At 38.0% G+C, this 12,111-nt stretch overlaps 1 protein-coding gene across 21 annotated transcripts in view; it reads left to right on the top strand.

The window, feature by feature from the left end:
• Positions 1-12,111, top strand: part of PALS2 (protein associated with LIN7 2, MAGUK p55 family member) — a 38,369-nt gene that overhangs the window by 18,073 nt on the left and 8,185 nt on the right. For all 21 annotated transcript variants that reach the window (XR_014556825.1, XR_014556826.1, XR_014556827.1 and 18 more), the window contains 9 exons: positions 827-979; positions 1,472-1,624; positions 2,213-2,440; positions 4,443-4,574; positions 8,606-8,705; positions 9,110-9,178; positions 10,026-10,187; positions 10,783-10,985; positions 11,448-11,576. Coding sequence is in view for 17 of the 21 variants with exons in the window: in XM_083705919.1 (XP_083562045.1) it covers positions 827-979; positions 1,472-1,624; positions 2,213-2,440; positions 4,443-4,574; positions 8,606-8,705; positions 9,110-9,178; positions 10,026-10,187; positions 10,783-10,985; positions 11,448-11,576 (1,329 nt within the window). In the remaining 4 variants the exon portion in view is untranslated. The remainder of the gene's footprint in view (positions 1-826; positions 980-1,471; positions 1,625-2,212; positions 2,441-4,442; positions 4,575-8,605; positions 8,706-9,109; positions 9,179-10,025; positions 10,188-10,782; positions 10,986-11,447; positions 11,577-12,111) is intronic.

Genomic DNA, 12,111 nt, shown 5'->3' on the forward strand with positions numbered 1-12,111 from the left:
AATTCTTGAATGCACTGTTAACAGACTTTTAAAGATAAAATGTTTATATGCTGGAAATCTGGATATCCAGATTACACTTTGCTAGCAACACTTTCCTTGAATCAAGATCTCAAGGATTGTGATTACAATTTATTTGTATGCTGGTTTTTTAGCTCAAAGGCACTCATAGCAGTGAAGAGCAGACTAAAGTAATAAAGTGCCATAAATAGATCAGTGAGCAAAACAGTATACAAGACAGCAACATCACAATTCAGGAAGGCCAGAGAAAAGCCTTCCCAATGAGGATTTATGATAGCTCAGTTGGGTAGAGCATGGTGCTGATAACACCAAGGTCTCAGGTTCGATCCCCAGATGAGACAGCTGCATATTCCTGCATTGCAGAGGGTTGAACTAGATGATCCTCAGGGTCCCTTCCACCTCTACAATTCTGTGATTCCGGGTAAAAGGTGCTTTCACTAACCATATATCACCCACAGCTGCCAACCTTGTTGGCCTATTTATGCTTTAAGAAATCAGTTTCACGTGTATGGTGATGGTGCACAGGATTAAGTGAACACTAGTCCCCATAACAGTTGCGAAGGTGAGGGAAAAACCTGCTAACCTTGTTTCTGTGGCTAGATACATTTTATTGCTCCCACAGAGCTGTATGCTAACCATGGTATCTTGCTTGTTTTGCTAGAGGTAGGGGAACCAAATAACTATTCAGAAGATGGAGTTGTATGCTAGACTATCTGAACAAGCAACCAGAGGCAATACAGTTGGAGAAGCAGAGTTGTTAATCAAAAACTTTCCAGTCAATCTAAGGTCTATTTTCCAATCTTCACAGGCTCATGAACGACTGGAAGATTCTAAGCTTGAGGCTGTCAGTGACAACAATCTGGAATTGGTAAATGAGATTCTTGAAGACATCAGTCCATTAATAAACAAAGATGAAAACATTGCAGAGTTGGTTGGTATACTGAAGGAGCCACACTTTTTGGTAAGATTACTTCATTCTTAACAATAAAAAATACTTTTGTTCACTTACTAACTATAATGTATCAAAATCAATTTTCATCTAATTAAAGATAAAACACTGTGTCCTTTATCCAGAGAGTTAGCTATGCTTTGCGTTTTGCTGAAGTGGAAGAAACCTCTGTTAATCTTAAACAATTTGTTGCTCTAGTTTAAATGAGATTTAAGCACCACTTTCTAAACTGCAGAACATGCATAGGAACAATTACCTTAAAATGAAAACTAGTAAAAAAGGAGTAACTAGAAGCTTACTGTCTTGCACTTTTGACATGAGAATTGAGCTTATGAAATTTTGCAGTGTCCACTTGTACACAGAAATATTAAGGAGTTATCACATTTCTCCTTTTCTGACTGTTGGGACAATTATCACTTAGATAGAAACAAATGTAACATTAGTGACTACACTGCTACACTCCATTACATATGTATGTATGTTTGTTTGTTTTGTTTTTTGCAGTCACTCTTGGAAGCCCATGATATTGTGGCATCAAAATGTTATGAATCTCCTCCCTCTAGCCCAGAAATCAATAATTCTTCAGTGAACAATCAGATAGTGCCCGTGGATGCCATCCGTATACTTGGCATTCACAAAAGAGCAGGGGAGCCACTGGTAAGTAAATTGTGAAAGAACATTCCGTTTTCCCACCTTCCCTACATACAGAGGGGAGGAATATTTGACATGTCTGTGTATATTGACTTTCTTGCTTCTCTTAACCTATGTTGTAAGAAGATAAATGCAGTCTCAACTGAAGCTATAGCCTAAGGTGGAACAGAAGTAGGGAAGGGAAAACTTCTTAAGTGCATCTGAGTAGTTCAGAGTTTTCAAGAGCTGTTCAAACCTTTAGCTGTGTTGGGTAAAATAATGCCATTTACCAGAAGCTCCTCAGGGGCCTCGGTAACTGTAAGCTTGATTTTATATATGTTAACTGGGTAGCATACATTCTTGCTACCTACACCGTGGAATAAACCTTAATGAACTCAGAATTGTCTCGAATCATTCCTGTCAGCTGAAAGCCTGACAAATAGATTTTTGTTAGTCAGTTCCTTATTTGAAATACTTTTCGTTTTTTGGATTTCAGGAACATAAAAGTTTTAACAATTCTCATGTGATATGCAATCACAGTATTAAGAGTCTAGTTTTAAAATGTGGATATATGTTGTTGAGCTAAACTCTGATGCCCTTCCACTGTTCATTTAGGGTGTAACATTTAGGGTGGAGAATAACGATCTGGTAATTGCAAGAATCCTTCATGGAGGAATGATAGATCGACAAGGCCTTCTACATGTGGGTGATATTATTAAAGAGGTTAATGGTCATGAAGTTGGAAACAATCCAAAAGAGTTGCAAGAACTTCTGAAAAGTATTAGTGGAAGTGTCACTCTGAAGATCCTTCCTAGCTACAGAGATAATATTATTCCCCAACAGGTGAGTAGTACTATGTTTCACTTGAAGGGACTTCATTTGTTTCCTTTCCTTTACTCTAATGTTAATTAAATCAACTATTGCAGGGGATAAATTTGGTTATATGTTTTATTTTTTCTTTATATTTGTGTGTGTGTGTGTGTGTGTGTGTGTGTGTGTATTCTCATAACTAGTAATCAGTTGTCTACAATCAATGGATCACCAATGGCCACTTGATGGAATATAAAATCCTTATGTAGAGTGTATACTATGCAGGATTAATATGACACTTTTGTTAGATTATAATGTGCCATAATTGCACAAGGTTTTCTTTCACTTAGAATACATACATTGCCACAACTCGTCAGTGTATCAACAGAGCAGGAGATCACCTCTGAAGCTGCTCTTTACTGTCTACAAAAGGGCTTTATATTACTTTCCTAAGGGAGTTCTGTTTTTGTGAATTACTCTTAAATGAGAAAAAGTGTATCATTTACTTTGATACCTTTGTGTCCAACATATGCTTAAACTATATACAGTTTATAGTTAAAACAAAAAATGAGCTACATTTAGTCTTCTTTTATAAATTCTTAGGTTAGCATTTTGTTTTTGCTCAAGATTACAACTTTCTATATTTAAAAAGTTTATGAAAAATATTAAGTCTACACAGTACTAACATGTTGTGAAGCTACATTTGGCTGGCTGGGCTCTGATCCAGTTCTCAAATATGCAGAGTAGAAAAGAAAACCTCATTGCATAAGAAGGGAGCCCATCTTTACAGAAGAAGGATTTGCTGGATCAATTTGTTATGTCAAAAGGGATATTTTTCTTTGAAAAGCACAGAACAAACTATACTGATGAAATGTTTGGAAAGAATTAGTTTTGTCATCAAATATAAATTGTTGGCAGACATTCAAAGTGTTCTCAATTCTTCCGTAATATGTATCTGACTAGTGTTTACCTTTTTGTTTTGATTTTTTCCTAGTATTTTCTCCCAAAAAGGCTCTTGGCAGTGTGCATTTTACATATATAAAAAAAGCAATATGCGGCATAAAGTATAGAACCACCCATATATGCTCTGCTGAACTGCAGAAAAACTGGAATAAAGCACACCACATAAATTTAAACTTTAAATGCATTCAAAAAGAAGTCTCTTAAGGCTTACTATTTCATTGATAACCGAGGTGGTTGTAGTAGGAGGAGCAGGGAAGCCATATTAGCTGAGCATGTAAAGAGTACATTCCCTCATTCCATTGGTCAACTGCAGCCTTTCTGCACTTGGAACTAAGGAGCAGGTTTCTTTTCATGATAGATAGCAGGGATCGCCACACAAGTTTCAGTAGTGCACCCTTCTTAATTAAAAACTAAGCATTGCTCTCACCTCCTATGATTATTGTTAGCTAATGTTTGGGAAATATTTTTAACACTTAAAACATAGTTTATGCAGCCACTAAGTTTAATGCCCTCATTCATACATCACACAAGTCAAATGTGCATGAGTGAATGTGTGGGCACTCAGAGGGGAAATTGTAGCTGCTGTGCTGCTCTCCAGTTTCATTAATATGCTTTGCTAAGACAAGTTCATGGTTTGGCTTAGTGTGTTTGAGCCCAGGCTTGTGCGTCAGCTCTCTCTAGACAAGCCACAACCTTTAACCACTGTTTACCCTATGGTGTACAGCTTGTGATTCGCCTGGAATGAGCAAAAGCGCAAGTCTGGGTTCAGACAACAAGTTCAGCAAAACAATGGCTTAGCAAAGCACAATAACAAAACAACCAGGGAAGACCAGGCTGGCTGTGTTCTGCTCTCTGGGAGCCCACACGCTTACTCATTTGGGCTAAGCCATGATTAGCCATGGTCGGGGTAAGTGTGATGTGAAATGCAGACCAATGTCAGTAATTTGCCCATTTGTGCTAACTGCTTTTATACTTGCTAGAAACTTAATTGTCTTCTTCAAAACATGCATTGTCTAGAGTTAAGCAGAAAGCACCATGTGAACTTGCTAAGCCCTTTCATTATTCATTACAGGTATTTGTTAAGTGTCACTTCGATTATAATCCATATAACGACAACCTGATTCCATGCAAAGAAGCAGGGCTCAAGTTTTCTAAAGGAGAAATTCTTCAAATTGTGAATCGTGAAGACCCAAACTGGTGGCAGGTTAGAAGACAATAAGACTTGTCATTTCTTTAGCTTTATTCCTTTATTTGTTGCATATTTTATTGTTGTGCAAAGTCTTCCTATTCAAATGCACATTGCAGTATTTTTAAAGACTGATCTGCCTATGATTCAGTGTCATAAGGGACTGCTTTCAAACTTCAATTGTAGACAGCTATTTTTAATGTACATCCCCTCGTGGTCAGAATTAGTTCATTCCAAATGGTTGCAATGAATTTTTATATCAAGAAAAATAATGGAATGAGAGAGACAGGAATGTTTTAAATTGGTCCACTGCTGATTACTAGGGAGCCAGGTTACCTGAGGCTGCTTTATTCAATCGGAATATAGCATGAATGTTTTATAGAAAACCTAGTGAGGAACAATGTATGAGGTGGTAGGTTTCTTATATAACTTTAGGCTAGCGAGGTTGGCAGATTTTGTGTATTTATTGAGCAAAAAAGGATGTGATCGAACTTTGATATTACCTTGGCTCTGTGATTCAAAGCATCTCATTTCACTAGGCTTACTGCTCTAGCAGCTGTGGTTTATCCTAGCATTCGGCCCACTGCATTCTAGTTTTTTTCTAGCTTTCTTTCCACAGCATGACTGGGGATCCTGCTGTGTAAGTGGAGATCAGCCCAGATATTTCAAGAGAAATGGAGATGGACGAAACACTTCCTATGGAATTATTTGCCTTATTTCCATATAGCTTAGTACTATAAGCAGCTTTGCTCCGTTTTTGCTCCATTTTCCCTCACTCTCCCACCCCTGAATTTCATGTGAATATTGTGATTTTATTCAGGTTGATTGGATTAGATTGATTTGCATTTTCTTACATTATTTACGGGCTGTTGGCAACATATGCAAGTTTTTGAATTTGAACTGGATTTAAGTTTATACACCAGTATTAGGAATAAGTATAAGAAGAAAGAACGACACCTGCTATCTTCAACACTTATGGTTAGGTTACTTTCTAAGGCCACAATCTACTGAAATTAGAGGAAATAGTTTTGGTTTGTGTTGCTTTCTGTTCCAAATAAATTGGTAGAAAGCTTTATTAAATATGATTTTGTCAAGCATATAGAAGAACTAATATTTCAGAAGAAGAATCAGCATGGGTTCTGCAAAGGGAGTCACCCACTAAACTTTTCTAGTTCTTAGTGTCAAGCATGTGGATAGGGGTGATCACGTAGACAGTGCTGTACATGGATTTCCAAAAGGCCTTTGATTTAGTATTCATCAGTGTCTCCTGAGTAAACTTTGGAATAAGAGATTCATAACTGGTTAAACACAGAAAGCGAAGAGTAGAAATAAATTGAATGTTTACCATAGAGAGATAATAAGAAGGATTCTCCAGGGATCATTGTTGGAACTGATGCTTCTTAAGTTGCTGGTAAGTGATCTCAAGTTAGGGGTGGGCAGTGAAGTGAGAAATGACACAAAATTACTTAGCATTATATTTAAAAAAAGCAGAATGAAGAGCTTTAAATGGAACTCTCCACACTAGATGAATGGGAAACACATGTCATTGGCAGTTACAGCATTCCAAAGAACATTGGGATTTTCTGGTTGGCATGTTTAGTGCTTCTGTCAATACCTTGGTCACTCTGTGGAGTTATTAGGCAGTTGGCACAATTGTTCCTAAGCACCATTTTTCTACTGAGAATTACTTCAGTTCCTTAGTATTAGGGGGAGCTGACGACAGTGAAGCAATTATGAAGACTTGTGGAGGGGGTGGATCTGATCACTGGTTGGAGCTCATTATAGATTATACCCCATGGCTGGAATGTCAGTAAAGAAGCAGTTCTTTTTCAACAATGTTTTATCTTCAGGGTGCTTTCCAATGGAACTTTTCTGTGTGGTTCAAGGTCTGCAATTTGGCCCATATGGTGATGATAAGGAATCCAGTGGGACTTGTATGCAAAGCACTCCAAGGATAAAGGCACTCGTGTCTGCTGTCTATCAGATGCAACGATTTTAATCATGTCCGTCTATAAAGTGATTAGAACATTACTTGGTCCTGTGGTCTTGATTCAGTTGGATTCAGTTTTTGAGGTTGAGGAATGTGGACTAGCTGCTTGGACAAGTACAGCCCACTTTGTGTCTTTTCAACTCTCGCCCATCTTGATTCATTACAAACAGCAAGGGATTCATCAGCTGCGTCCAGGAAGGTGTTAAACATCTGCTTGATAGTCAAAGTGGCCTACTTTTAAAAGTGACAGTGGCATGACTACTTCTGAATAAGCCTGCTCTGGGCCCAGAAGTTCTTAATTATTGCTTTGTTGCTGATATTCTTGTTCTGGGCTGAATATTCAAGCACAAAGTTGCTATAGAACTCCAGGCACATGGATCAGGCACAGTTTCTAGATCTTCTTCAGTCAGGGTTCAGGTCTGGCTTTTGAAGCATGGGCAGGCTATTGAGACTGCTTTATCCTTCCTAGGCTGGGAGAAAAACAGAAGGAGAGCAAACCATTCTAGACCTCTCAGTGGCTTTTGATAACTGTTGACCATGGTTTCTTTCTGTATAGGCTTTATGATGTAGGCATTAAGAGGGTTTTGCAGTGGTTCACGAAGGGGCTCTAGAAGGGGGCTTTGGCAGTTACTGTCCGACTCCTTGTTGCTATTGCTATCAGATCCTGCAGGCTTTTGTGTTGTCCTGCGATGCACATGAGGCAGAAAATCATACCTTCACATTGGGGTCTGAACTAGTGGTGGCTAATTGGGAAAGACATTTTTGTTATGGTGGATAGCTCCTAAAGATGCTGTGATGTGCAGCAGCTGTGAAAAAAGTGAATGCCATGCTACAAATGATTAGGAAATAGGTCCAAAATAAAACCTCCAGCATTGTAGTACCTTTATACAAATCTATGATGTGCTCTGTTGGTCCATCTGTACTTGGAATATTTTGTGCAGTTCTGGATGCTGCATCTCAGAAAATGATACCCCACAGCTGGAAAAGGTGTAGAAAAAGGCAGTCAAAATGAACAGGGATTGGATGTAACTTGCAAGAAAAGGCTACAACATCTGGGGCTTTTTAGTTTAGAAAAGGGGTGAGTAAGGGGAGGGGGGAGATGAACAAAGGAACATTATGTCTAAGGGGGGAAAATGGTCAAAGGTTTCTCTTTCTCTCTCATAATACTTGTACTCTGAAGTAATTTAATGAAGCTGATTGAAAAGAGATAAAGGAGAGACAAAAAAGGAAGAAAGAAAAAAGGAAGGACTCCATACAGTGCTCAGTTAAATTGTGAAATTTGCTGCCACAAGTTCTGGGGGTGACCTCTAGATAGATGGCCTCTAGCTTCTTAGAGAATAGACAAATTCATGGAGGATAAGTCTAGTATGGAGTACTAGTCATGATGCAATTTACAGGATCAGAGACAATATGTCACAGCAGCTGATTTTGACAGCAGAAGAAGGCTATGGCTTTCATTTCTTGCTTGTGGGCTTTCAAATGCATCTCCTGGGTCACAGCAAAAAGCAGGATGCTGTAATAGATGGATCTTTGATCTGATTCTGCAAAGCTCTTCCTTGTGTTGGGATGACATTTTAGTTTGCAAAATAACAACAAATGAAGTTCTTGGGAGATTTCTGAAGAAATTGGAAGATTCATGTAGACCTCAGTCGAAATCTGGCTATAAAATGTTTGAAATTGTTTATGAACCACTTGAGTCAACATTTCATACTAGAAATAAGACTGTGAAATGAATGCTTAAATAGTTAACTGGTAATAAACTAGCAAAACTATACTCTGGGAATGTTCAATGAAGAGTGAGTTGTAGTTGGGTTTTTTGGGTGGAGTACAGGGGAGAAAATTCAAATCACTGTTTCAGAAGACCCATCTATTCTGACACCCACATTGAACTAAATGTTCCAGTTATTACCTAGTAGCAGTATGTGGTATTGCTTTAAATCCAAACATGTTGATGTAGCTAAACTGAGGCATATTAAATAAGATCTTTGTTACATTAGTAGTAGTAGTAGTTGTTGTTTTACTATGGGTTGGTGCCAAAACATGTTTAATTTGATTCCAGGCTAGCCATGTCAAAGAAGGAGGAAGTGCAGGCCTAATCCCTAGCCAGTTCTTGGAAGAAAAGAGGAAAGCATTTGTTCGACGGGATTGGGACAATTCAGGTAAGGAGCACAGCAGTGTAGTACTTTGCATCACTTCTGAATCTGCAAGTTCAAGAAGGTATGAATAATGGAAGTGCATCAGTGGTTTTGGCAATTACAAATTATTTGACCTGAGATAAAACAAAAAGCAACAATTAAAATATTCACTCCCTTGCAAATTTGAGGCCTTTCTGCCACCTGCTGGTACACAGGCAATATTAAGTAGAAAGCAAACTGACTTTATAAACACAAGTATTTGTCAGCTTACAACTTCATAAACCCAATTTACTCAAGGGTAGCATAGCTTTTGGTTGTAAAAGATAATTCCAATCTTTCCTAGCATTGATGAAAATTTATTCTAAGTTGCCATGGAGTATTTAAAACTTTCGGTTTTCTGTTTTTTACTTTTCCACATATATTTTCAGGTCCTTTTTGTGGAACAATAAGTAGTAAAAAGAAGAAAAAGATGATGTATCTCACAACTAGAAATGCAGGTATATGAACTTTTAGCATTAAATACTGCATCACAACAGAACAAACCCAGCATGAACATTTTGAATTGATTTGTATTTTGTTTCTTAATTTATAATTTTCAACACAAGGAGAATATTAATTTGAAAAAAGCGCTTTTATCTTCATTTCCTCCTGTTATGATACTTCTATATTGAGCACCTGTTCTTATCCATACCAGTCCAGAAAATGGCTCCTGGGGAAATTTAGCTTTTCTCTATTTCCATTTGTATATTCTTGCAATCTAACATAATGTTTTCCAAATCATATTTGGAATATTTTATAATATTCTTGAAATTTACAATATTTATATGCTGCTTTTTATGATAGCTGTCTTCCCAATGGCTTCTATGTAGTATTAAAATACAGGACATAACAAAGTAAATGCAGAACCCATAGTAAAAATAATAAACTGCAAAGTGTTTTCCCCATATTGTTTAGTGTTGTGATGTGCAAGCAGCTCCATGCATATGCAATAAATGTAGGAAGTGGGAGTATATCCACTGGCTCTGCTCTGTGTCTGTATTCAGCACTAGTGAGCAAGGAGTCCCATGTGCATAGGTTCCTCCATTCTGTTGGGAACCAAGGGGTCATTATTATTCCTAATTTGTGTGAAGGAGTGAACCCCTTTCACAATGCCTGGATGCTATGATTCAGTATGAGTATGTAGAGAACATCCGTATACCGCCAAAAGCCCAGCAAGGATGTTAGCATCCTTGCGAACATTCTGGAGGAAATTGTCTGTATCCTAAGGTATAGAAAGAGCACTGAACAGTGTTGAAACTGTATAATGCTCCACTGTCTTGTTTTTATTATGTTAAATGTGTCCAGAATTTGACCGCCATGAAATTCAGATATATGAGGAAGTAGCCAAAATGCCTCCGTTTCAAAGAAAGACATTGGTGTTAATAGGAGCCCAGGGAGTGGGCCGAAGAAGTTTGAAAAACAGGTTTATTGTACTAAATCCCACAAAGTTTGGAACCACAGTGCCATGTAAGTTATACTGTCACCCTTGATTCTGATCTTTCCCTTCTTTCTCTCTGATGATGTTAGATTCAGGCTGGTATTATATATTGTGATGCAAGAAGAAAGCTAGAGTAACTGCAGATTAAAACACTAGAAATAAACTTGGCTCATATTTTGTAAGTAAACGTTTTTACAGTGCTTTTGGGGTGGTGGTGTAGCTTTGTCTGACTAGCAGTAATTGAGTGCCAGCAAACTGCATACCAAAACACACTCGCTTAGGGAGAATAAGCTGCATGGAGTTTGGATTTATTTCTGATTCAACATTGGGCTGTATGTTATGTAAGAATGTCTGCAGTTCCAGTTTAAAAATTCCTTGACAATTTTGTTTATAATTTTAAGAGTGACATTTGATGTTCCTGTTCAGGAACTTCTCAGGTTTTTGGTGCCAACATTTGAGAATACAAATTGGTAAAATTTGGGACCCCACCCTTGGATGAAATGCCATTCCGCTCATGTAGGACACGTTTTGGATCTGAGCCCTGTAAGATCTAATTGCATGAATACACAAGTGGCAATGTCAGTCTAACTTTTGATGTGTTGTGCATTTGTCAAACTTATCTAGTTACATCACGAAAGCCAAGGGATGATGAAAAAGATGGTCAAGCCTACAGGTTTGTGTCCCGAGTTGAAATGGAGGCAGATGTTAAAGCTGGAAGATACTTGGAACATGGAGAATATGAAGGAAACCTTTATGGCACCAAAATAGATTCTATCCTTGAAGTGGTTCAGACTGGAAGGACGTGCATCTTGGATGTAAATCCACAGGTATGCTGGAGTAGTAGTATATTCAAAAAGAAGCATCGAAAGGAAAGATTGTATAGCTGACCATATGAAGGCAATTTTAACCTTAAGAGAGCCTCTGCATTACAGATAGTGACTATAATCCCATTAACTAATCAGTGAAGAGAACATTTGATTTGCAGGTGACAAAGCATAGCAGAACCCTTCTCATTAAAAGTGCAGCTAAAGATACTTTACTCCAGGGTTGCAGCCTTTGGTCATCATTAGAGAAGCAAGTAACACTCAGTTACATAATTTATTCTCACTATTTGCTAATTTCTTTGAATCGTGCAAGGCTGAATTTTAATATTTTAAATGGGGGGTATATATTTTGCACACTTTCCATCCTCTTAAAGTTTCCTGCTTTTAGTGTATGAAGTTGTTTTCAATAATGCTCCTTTCTATCTCAGAATGTTGTGTGGTCTAGCTGATGCTCTCTTTCTCTAGGCACTTAAAATTTTGCGGACTTCAGAGTTTATGCCCTACGTAGTGTTCATTGCTGCTCCAGAACTTGAGACATTGCGTGCCATGCACAAAGCCGTGGTAGATGCGGGGATTACAACCAAACTTCTTACAGTAAGGCAAATCTAACTTTAAAAAATGTATATATGAACAAACCTGGCCCATTGCATCAACACTAACATTTCTATGCCTTGTGTACTTGGTGGACACCTTCAGTCCCTAAGTTTCTTACCTTTCCTGGGTTTTTACACCATGAACGCTTCCATACATTGCTGCAGGTGGTACTTTTCCTTCCCCTTGATAACTGCTGCCTTACACAAGGTCTAGGTAGGCAGATGGCTTTCCTAAATGATGTTCATAATGGGTTTGTTTGTTTTAAACCTCCCAATACACGAGGATTGGGGTGTGGGGATATGATTAATGCAGGAAATAAAGTTAATGCAGCATTTCCAAGAAATGTGGCTGTTTAATTGAAAGATGGCCATACACCTTGTTTCTGTGAAAGGATGTGATCTTAAAGATGCATTATATTATCTACTTATCATAGCATGGCACCTGGTTTTTTTCCTGCCATCCCTCAGTAAAATCACTTGGGGTAGAATGCAATCAGAACAATGAAAACATAAAGTATATAGAAGCTGCATAATGA

This window comes from Podarcis gaigeae (genome assembly GCF_964106915.1).
Source record: "Podarcis gaigeae genome assembly, chromosome: 12".
Lineage (NCBI taxonomy): Eukaryota > Metazoa > Chordata > Lepidosauria > Squamata > Lacertidae > Podarcis > Podarcis gaigeae.